Below are 10,000 nucleotides of genomic sequence, written 5' to 3'. Positions count from 1 at the left end.
TGCAGCATCGTCTCCCCGACGTTTTTGTTGACGATGAGTCTTCGTACTTCAGGAGGAACGGGACGAACACAGAGTGTGTTCTGCAGAGAGGGAGAGTGATGGGCGGGCGAGCAAGACGAGTCAGGTGGACCAACCTGTGTGTACAAGAAGAGAGAGAGAGTGAGACTTTTATTTTGAAAACTACACGGTCGCGTTTTAACGTGGACAGGCTTTTATTTTGAAAACTACAGGATCACGTTTTAACGTGGACGGGCTTTTATTTTTTTCTCTGTGATGATGATGATGATGATGATGATGATGATGATGATGAGCAGGAAGAGAGGGAAAAAAAGACAAACTGCATCGCTGACGCCACGGCAACAGCCTGTGTGTGTGTGTGTGTGTGTGTGTGTGTGTGTGTGTGTGCGTGTGTGCGCGTGTGTGTGTGTGTGTGTGTGTGTGTGTGTGTGTGTGTGTGTGTGTGTGTGTGTGTGTGTGTGTGTGTGCTTGTTTTGACAGCTGCTGCACCAGAGATGCCTCAGGGTAACGAGGACACACACACACACAAACACACTCTCTCTCACACACACACACACACACAGTAAATCATAATAACAACACGTAAACAAAAACATGTTTTTGTTTACGTGTTGTTGTTGACTCCTCCTCCCTCACCTTTGCGTCCAGCTCTTTGTAGTGGTCCCTCCCTCTTTCACGTGACTCCTCCTCCCTCGCTGTTGCTCCTCCCAGCTCTTTGTAGTGGCCCCTCCCTCTTTCACGTGGCTCCTCCTCCCTCACTGTTGCTCCTCCCAGCTCTTTGTAGTGGTCCCTCCCTCTTTCACGTGACTCCTCCTCCCTGGCTGTTGCTCCTCCCAGCTCTTTGTAGTGGCCCCTCCCTCTTTCACGTGACTCCTCCTCCCTGGCTGTTGCTCCTCCCAGCTCTTTGTAGTGGCCCCTCCCTCTTTCACGTGACTCCTCCTCCCTCACTGTTGCTCCTCCCAGCTCTTTGTAGTGGTCCCTCCCTCTTTCACGTGGCTCCTCCCCCCTCTCTGTAGCTCCTCCTCCCGTGTGCTTCGTCTTATATGGACGTTTGCCCTTTGGTTTGTTGCTGTTGTCGTTGTCGTGGTAACGAGGGGGAGGCGGCTCAGGCAGCGTGGAGGCGGAGACTGGAGGAAGAGGCGGTAACGGTGGGAGGAAGGCGGAGCCTCTGCGGTTTTCCCTCAGTCTCTGATGTTTGTCCAGGAGGCGGGAGGAGGTGGGACAGGAGAATGATGTGGGCGGGGCTTGCTGAGGGGCGGAGCTACACTGTTGTTGCGGGAGATGAGTTGGCGAGGAGGGCGGAGCCACGTGACGAACTGGAATGAAACAGAAAAAGAAAGAAAGGTTTCGTTAAAGTGAGTTTTCATCGTGGATTAACGTTAATCTGGTCTTTGTGTATTTATGCAGACTTTAGCGTTTTATTAGGACTTGTTTACTCATTTTATTCTAACTTGTTTAAGTGTTTTAACATTTTATTCGGACTTGTTTACTCGTTTTATTCAGACTTGTTTACATGTTTTATTCAGACTTGTTTACACGTTTTATTCGGACTTGTTTACTCGTTTTATTCAGACTTGTTTACATGTTTTATTCAGACTTGTTTACACGTTTTATTCAGACCTGTTTACATGTTTTATTCAGACTTGTTTACACGTTTTATTCGGACTTGTTTACTCGTTTTATTCAGACTTGTTTACATGTTTTATTCAGACTTGTTTACACGTTTTATTCAGACTTGTTTACATGTTTTATTCAGACTTGTTTACACGTTTTATTCGGACTTGTTTACTCGTTTTATTCAGACTTGTTTACATGTTTTATTCAGACTTGTTTACACGTTTTATTCAGACTTGTTTACATGTTTTATTCAGACTTGTTTACACGTTTTATTCGGACTTGTTTACTCGTTTTATTCAGACTTGTTTACATGTTTTATTCAGACTTGTTTACACGTTTTATTCAGACTTGTTTACATGTTTTATTCGGACTTGTTTACTCGTTTTATTCAGACTTGTTTACGTGTTTTATTCAGACTTGTTTACACGTTTTATTCGGACTTGTTTACATGTTTTATTCGGACTTGTTTACTCGTTTTATTCAGACTTGTTTACATGTTTTATTCAGACTTGTTTACACGTTTTATTCAGACTTGTTTACATGTTTTATTCAGACTTGTTTACACGTTTTATTCGGACTTGTTTACTCGTTTTATTCAGACTTGTTTACATGTTTTATTCAGACTTGTTTACACGTTTTATTCAGACTTGTTTACATGTTTTATTCGGACTTGTTTACTCGTTTTATTCAGACTTGTTTACGTGTTTTATTCAGACTTGTTTACACGTTTTATTCGGACTTGTTTACATGTTTTATTCGGACTTGTTTACTCGTTTTATTCAGACTTGTTTACGTGTTTTATTGGGCAGAGTTCAGAACGTTAGCTTCATGCTAACTGCAGCAGCATTTAAAGGTCAAACACAAAGCTCTAAAGGTCAGAGGTCAAAGCTGAGCGTGAATATTTAATGAGTTAATGAGCTCTCTCTCTTTTCTACTCTCGTTCGTCCTTGAGCGAGGGACGAGAGAGAGAGTGAGAGAGAGAGAGAGACAAAGACTCTTCACTTGAGCGGAGCTGTGAGTGAGCGGGCGAGCGATCGGGTGAACGAGGGAGCAGAGAGTGGGGGAGGGGAGAGAGAGAGAGAGGGAGAGAGAGAGAGAGAGAGAGAGAGAGAGAGAGAGAGACGGGGAGAGAGAGAGATTTCTGTTTTCAATTGCAGACGCCTGCAGGGACACACATACACACACACACACACAGACGTTTCACACACACACACACACACACAGACGTTTCACACACACACACACACACACACAGACGTTTCACACACACACACACACACACACACACACGTTTCACACACACACACACACACACAGACGTTTCACACACACACACACACACAGACGTTTCACACACACACACACACACAGACGTTTCACACACACACACACACACACACAGACGTTTCACACACACACACACACACACACACACAGACGTTTCACACACACACACACACACACACACACAGACGTTTCACACACACACACACACACACACACAGACGTTTCACACACACACACACACACACACACACAGACGTTTCACACACACACACACACACACACACAGACGTTTCACACACACACACACACACACACACACAGACGTTTCACACACACACACACACACACACACACACACACACACACACACGTTTCACACACACACAGACGTTTCACACACACACACACACACGTTTTACACACTTAACGTGTGTGTGTGTGTGTGTGTGTGTGTGTGTGTGTGTGTGTGTGTGAAAACATGACATCATCATCATCATTATCTGGTTTTCTTAGCCACGCCCCCTCCCGTCACGTGCAGAATTTTAACTTTAAAAAAACGTCTTCAATGAGACAAATGTCCTCGTCACTGTGTGTCCACTGTGGACTGTACCATTGTAGACTGAGGGGGGGGGGGGAGTGTGTGTGTGTGTGTGTGTGTGTGTGTGTGTGTGTGTGTGTGTGTGTGACAGCTCCATCTGGGAGATGTTAGAGGGCTATTAGCACACCACAGGACCACAACCAGCACACACACACACACACACACACACACAGAGACACACACACACCATCGGTGTAATCCCACTCGTGCGCTTCAGTGATCACACACACACACACACACACACACACACACACACACACACACACACGTTTCACACACACACACACACACACGCACACACACACACCCCCACAGAGACACAGACACACACACACACACACACACACACACACACACACACACACGTTTCACACACACACACACACACACCCACAGAGACACAGACACACACACACACACACATTTAATCAGCAGCAGGAAGGATTTTCAACCTTTCAAAATAAAAGCTTTCCTCAGAAGAACGTGTCCACAGACGTGTCCTCACCTGTCTCTCTCCTCACACCCGTGACCTTTGACCTGTCCACAGAGGTCAGGACGTCCGTCCCGAGCTTCACGTCTTCCCCCCGTCCCTCGGTGGGCGGCGGCCTCAGGGCAGGGGGGCGGGGCTTGTTGAGCTGGAGGCCACTGAGCTCGATACGAACCTTGAGCTTCTTCACGTCGTCTGAGTCTGAGACGAAAAGACAAACATCAGCGTCTCCAGAGACACGAGGACATTTGTCCACTTTCACCAGAAATTACCGTCTCCCGTCCCGTCCTCTGGCGCCCCCTGCTGGCTCCTCCCCCTCTTCAGACGTCCACTGATGCTGCTCTGGTGAAACGGCTCCAGGCTGAAGACACGCCTCCTGTCCTCTGACGGACGCTCGTCAGGTGGGAGGCAACATGGCTGAAGGGGGAGGAGCCTGAGGGGGCGGAGCAACTGAGCACCTGCAACAATAAATGTTTTCATCTCTGCTGAACTTTGACCTTTAACTCACAACTCACACACACACAGACACACACACAGACAAATAATCTGTATTTTGCTAATTTATAATTTTTTAATCTCTATAATCTATGATGTTTGTAATCTCTGTGATTTTTATAATCTCTTTATCTCTTTATAATCTGTCTAATCTCTAATCTCTATGTGCAGATGATACAGTGATGTCGAGCTCAGGCTTTTTCACACTTTATCACAAAGGGATTAGATCTGGATTAGATCTGCAAAATTAAACATCACAACAACAACAAAAATCATTATAGTTGACCATTAATTTGGTAATCTCTAGAGATTGAACTGGATTTTATGTTTTATGAACATGAAGATGGTGACATCGTTACATCGTCTGTTCAGTTTGAAGAAACTTGACTTTACTGATGCATCATCTGTGTAATCTGTATAATGTGTATAATCTGTATAATGTGTATAATCTGTATGTGGTGACAGATTAAATCTCACCTCTTGTCGTCGTCTCAGCAGAAATACTTTTTTCTCCTCTTTGCCTCCTGTCAATCATCAGGCAGCGCTCCCACCCTCCTCCTCCTCCTCCTCCTCCCTCTTTCTTCCTCTCCTCCTCCTCCTCCTCCTCCTCTCTCTCTCTCCATTGGCCTCCTGTCAGCTCCTTCTCCAGAGTTTCCTCCTCTTCTTCCTCTTCTCCTCTTCCTCCCTCTCTCTCCTTCAGCTCCAGCTCAGAGAAACGTAGCATAGCACGCTAACAAAGCAGAGGAAGAAATTCAGTAAGCTCCGCCCACTTTCTTACCTGTCACCTCATCATGTCTCAGTTTGTCAACACTGAAACAACCTGCAGTTTGTAACCGTGAGTAACGGTTTGTAACCGTGGGTAACGGTCGGTAACGGTCGTAACTGTGGGTAACAGTCGGTAACCGTGGGTAACGGTCGTAACCGCGGGTAACCGCGGGTAACCGTGGGTAACGGTCTGTAACCGTGGGTAACGGTCTGTAACCGTGGGTAACCGTGGGTAACGGTCTGTAACCGTGGGTAACGGTCTGTAACCGTGGGTAACGGTCTGTAACCGTGGGTAACCGTGGGTAACGGTCTGTAACCGTGGGTAACTGTCGTAACCATGGGTAACATTCTGTAACCGCGGGTAAAGGTCTGTAACCGTGGGTACATCAGCTGACATAGGGAGAGAGGCGGAGCCTGCACAGATCACCTGACCATAGAGAGTTCCAGTAATGAGAGGATCACATGATCACGTCTTTGCGTGTCCTCAGTGACACAATGTGACCACACGAGGCAGCAGAGGACCAGCAGCTAAAATCACTGAGTCACGTTTATAAAACTTAGAGGTCAAAGTTCAAGCAATTTGGTCGCGACCCGATGATGAACATCAGGAACTTTAAAGAGTAGCTGTTGTCTGTTGTGTCATCGTTCGTTCATGCTACATGGCCACTGCCCCGCCCACAGCCCCGCCCACAGCCCCGCCCACAAAGTAAAGGTACAGTTCTTACCTGCAGCGCCCTCTGCTCCCTGCTCAGTTTACTGGAGTCGTCGTAAAGTTCCGTGGTCACACATTTGATGCGGTCGCCCACGTAGCCTGACGAGTTAGCGATGCGCTTGGCGAGGCTGGTCGCTCGGTTCTTGCTGCAACCAGAACCCTCGTCCTCGTCCGTGTTGTCGTCTCCACAGCTGGAGGACGTGAACGTTGAAGACTCAGTTTGATACGCGGGTGTTAAACTCTTAAAGACGGTTGTTCCACCTGACACAGGAACCCCAGGACTCGTGTTCCTGTGGTGGTTCTGAGCAGCTGTGAAGGGTGGATTCAAACAGTCTGGATCTCCAGGGTTCCTGTTTCCACGGTGAATTCTGGACTCTGGACAATTTGCCGTTCTCACAGACAGATTTCTGCAACATGGACCAACGAAATCTCTGTTGGCAACATGATCTCCACTGTTACAAGAGGGACTTCTTGGGTTGTTGATATAAAGTAGAGTCCTGTCGTTTGTGGCTTTTTCAGATGAAACCCTGGAGTTTAAACTCCTGCTCAGTGGAGCTGCAGAAGCTTCACTGGTGCAAACATCTGAATACGAGTTGCTCAGATAACCTGAGCTGGACGTCGTGGTGATTGAACACGAAGTTCCTACGATCTTTGAACTTGGACCAGAACCATTTTCTTTGCTAACATGAACCGATAAAGTCGTCTCTCTGGACGAGATCTCTTTACTCAGGACTTCTGACTGAGATTCATAACCACCCTGAGATCCACCTCTCAACAGTTCTCCAGCTCCAACAGTGGCTTCAGCTTTACATGTTCTTGAGAACTGTCGTGGGTCGGTTCTTGCACAGGACATCGTGTCCTCTGAGAAGTCAGAGAACGGACATTGTGGATCTTCCTCATCTAGAATCTCCTGGAGGAGTTCCTCTTTACTAGAAGGGATTTCTGAACTGTTGTGATGAGGTTTTGGTTCAAATGTCTTGGGGGCGGAGTCTAAGCTCTGCTCAGATACCTTGCTGGGAGGAGGAACCTTTGAACGACATGATCTCATTTCTTGAATGTGGTTTGTGCCACTTTGAAAAGGTTTGGAGGAACCATGAGCTGCACAGCTGAGATCATCGGCTTCATCTCTCACCAGGTCAATACAAACCATGTCGTCTCTTACAGCAGCCGTGGGATTATCACTCGCTTTGTCGGAATTTGGCCTCTTCTGGTTCCTGTAGGGTTCCTCATGTGAAGGTTCATCCTTGGTCTTAGATCTGCTCTCAAGTCCATCTTTGGTGTTTGGAGCTTTAGACGACACAAAGTCCTGGGAACTTTGATATGGATTAACTCCATACTGAAGACCATGTTTTGATGCCATGTGTGGTGGATAGTAGCTAGTGCTGCCACGTAAGACCTGGTGAGAGTAAACTGATCCTTTACCTGGTATAGAAATCTGTTGGAGAGACATATTCTCAGCAACTGAATATGGGATGTAGCGGTTGGTGTACCCTAATCCAGGAGGGAGATAAGAATCATGAAAGATTTGTCTGGAGGTGTTTTCCAAACGAGACGACGGCTGCTGCTGCTGATGCTGCTGCTGATGCTGCTGCTGCTGCTGATGCTGCTGCTGCTGCTGCTGCTGCTGATGCTGCTGCTGCTGCTGATGCTGCTGCTGCTGCTGCTGCTGCTGATGCTGAAGAAGCTGCTGCTGCTGATGCTGTGAATGAGGTTGGCTCTCCAGAGCCTCAGCTTTAGCAGGAGGTAAGATCTGTTTTCCAGAGCTTGTGTAGGTTCCATCTTTGCCGTTTGGTCGACCTTTGTCCAAGTCAGAGTGATGGACTTGAGGCCATTCTGCTTTGGACTTTAAGGAAGGTGATCTTGCAGAAGGTCGCCCCCCTGAGGCAGGACTGGGACTACAGTTGCTCTGAGTCGGTGTGTGAGGAGAACTATGAGGCTGTGGTTGATGAACATTGATGACTCTGCTGTGGTCTGAGCGAACACCTGCAGAAGGACCTGGACCACACCAAGAGGAAGGCAGGGTCCTGACCATTTCTGGACAATCTGGAGTCTTTGCTGAAATACTAACAGGTGTGGGTAGACTCTCTGTTGAGTGCTGGTCTGGACTGGACAGAAGACCATAATGAGATGGTGGTAAATATCCCAGTTTAGCCAGCATCTCTAATTTGTCAGGGAAACCATGTGCAAATCCTTCCAACTCCTTGGCAGACGGATCCAAAGTTCTTTCCCCTGGATTTCTGGCCTGTTTTTGAGGTACAGCTCTGTCAGCTGAGGTCTTCTTCTCTGGACTGCAGGATTCTGAGCTGATATCTTTGGTTTTGTTGCTGCCTGACTGCAGAGGAGAGCAGCGCTCAGAGCTCATCCTGTAAAAGGGCTGAGAGGCTGATGAGGAGGTGTTTGTGTAGATGAGTTTCTGAGGATCTGAACTCCTGCTGCTGACGGATTGGGAAACGAAGCCTGGAGGACGAGTAACTGAGGACGACTCAGCGGCAGCAGAACTGTTGACACCGGTGCTGCTGCCACGCTGTCGCTCTGTGGAGGGAGTTTGAAGCTCCTGGTGGATCTGTGGACTGTTGTTAAAGGCCAAGGGTTCCTGTTGCACCTGAGGACCAAGTCCTTGCAAGGCTTTGTCCTCGCTGTGGGGAAGAGGTGAATGGACAGCAGGGGCGGGGGGGGCTGTAGGGATCCTGATTGGACCCAACGGGGAGGAGATATGAGCTGGAGGAGCATACCGAGGCAAGTAGAACAGTCTTTCCTCTGCAGATGTGCTTCCTCCTACACCAGCAGCACATAGTGGTTGGTATGGGAACTGCTGGTGGAGGAAAGCTGACGGCTGAGACAAAAACGAGGCCTTGTAAGCCATGTCCAGGAAGGGGTACATGGTTGCATCATAAGGGCTGAACCACGGCAGCCTCAGAAAACCCAGTTCTGAGTGTTTATCACCGCAGAGAAGTCTGTGGTCCAGACCTTCTGCAGCTGGGACCAGAACCCTGGGTGGAGGGTTCTTATACGGACCAACATATCCATTCACTGCCTTCTGTCCGTCCAGCAAGGTCACGTCAGGTTTGTACAGAAGGTTGTAGCCAAGTGGGAGAGAAGTGCCTTGCTCCTGGGCTTTGTCAGCAGAGAGAGGGTGGACGCCAGGATAGAAGATCCCTCCATGAGGACGAAGATCAGAGTGGTCAACGCTGAGGGAAGCTAACGGGTTCATCTTTTAAGAGCTGACGGCGTCGTCCACCTGAGACAAGAGACAAGAGACAGAGTGAGGACTGAGACAAGGACAAAACAAGCAACAGTGAGGACATCTGTCTAATGAGGACATCTGTCTAATGAGGACATCTGTCTAATGAGGACATCTGTCTAATGAGGACATCCTGTTTAAGCTAGGACATTTGATGTCCCCCTGACTGGACTGGACCATTTTACTCGTGTAAATTATATTTATTATTATAATTATATTTATTTGATCCAGAACTGGATCAAAATGTCTATACATTTAGTCCAGAAAGACGTGTTCAAGGTCAAACAACAGGAGGACGAGGACGAGCGATTTCCTTTGACGTCTTTTATTTATTTTGCGTTTTCAGGAAACGGAGAGAAAAGAAAAATGAGCGAGAGACAAAGACAAAGAGAGAGAGAGAAACAGACTGAGTTTCCTGTCACACGGCGGCTGAGACACCTGTGATTGGCTCTGAGCCTCAGGGTTCAGTCATTTCAAAATAAAAGAGTCTGAATGTACTCAATATTAAAGACTTTGATTTTAATTATTTATTTAGTGAGTATTTAAAAAAAGACCAAACAGGAAGTGACATCATGACCTGATCATTCTGCTACATTTAAATTCTGCCAGAAATTTTCTCACATAGCGTTTGACGACGTTACGACATTTTATTTTGACGACTTTGTTCCATAAGGTGTAAATAAGTGTAACCTTTGACCTTTGACCTTTGACCTTTGACCTCACCATGATGCAGCTGTGAACTGTTCTGGACTGAAGGACAACGATCAGACGTCCATCACT

The 10,000-nt window shown here is 47.3% G+C and overlaps 1 protein-coding gene across 1 annotated transcript in view; it reads right to left on the bottom strand.

The window, feature by feature from the left end:
- The window catches only part of LOC310943241 (BCL-6 corepressor-like), a gene marked incomplete at both ends in the record, with an annotated part of 13,601 nt that extends 4,411 nt beyond the window's left edge, over positions 1–9,190 (bottom strand). The window contains 7 exons of the mRNA XM_083908767.1: positions 1–134; positions 655–1,334; positions 4,044–4,208; positions 4,280–4,465; positions 5,130–5,232; positions 5,993–7,470; positions 7,777–9,190. The exon at positions 1–134 is cut by the window's left edge and continues 25 nt beyond it. Coding sequence (XP_083764893.1) covers positions 1–134; positions 655–1,334; positions 4,044–4,208; positions 4,280–4,465; positions 5,130–5,232; positions 5,993–7,470; positions 7,777–9,190 — 4,160 coding nt within the window. The remainder of the gene's footprint in view (positions 135–654; positions 1,335–4,043; positions 4,209–4,279; positions 4,466–5,129; positions 5,233–5,992; positions 7,471–7,776) is intronic.
- Between the last annotated feature and the right edge of the window lie 810 nt (positions 9,191–10,000).

The sequence above is a fragment of the Microchirus variegatus genome (genome assembly GCF_963457635.1).
Source record: "Microchirus variegatus genome assembly, chromosome: 22".
NCBI classification, from domain to species: domain Eukaryota; kingdom Metazoa; phylum Chordata; class Actinopteri; order Pleuronectiformes; family Soleidae; genus Microchirus; species Microchirus variegatus.
Note: the sequence above shows the minus strand (reverse complement) of the source record. Positions and strands in the feature narration are given on the sequence as shown.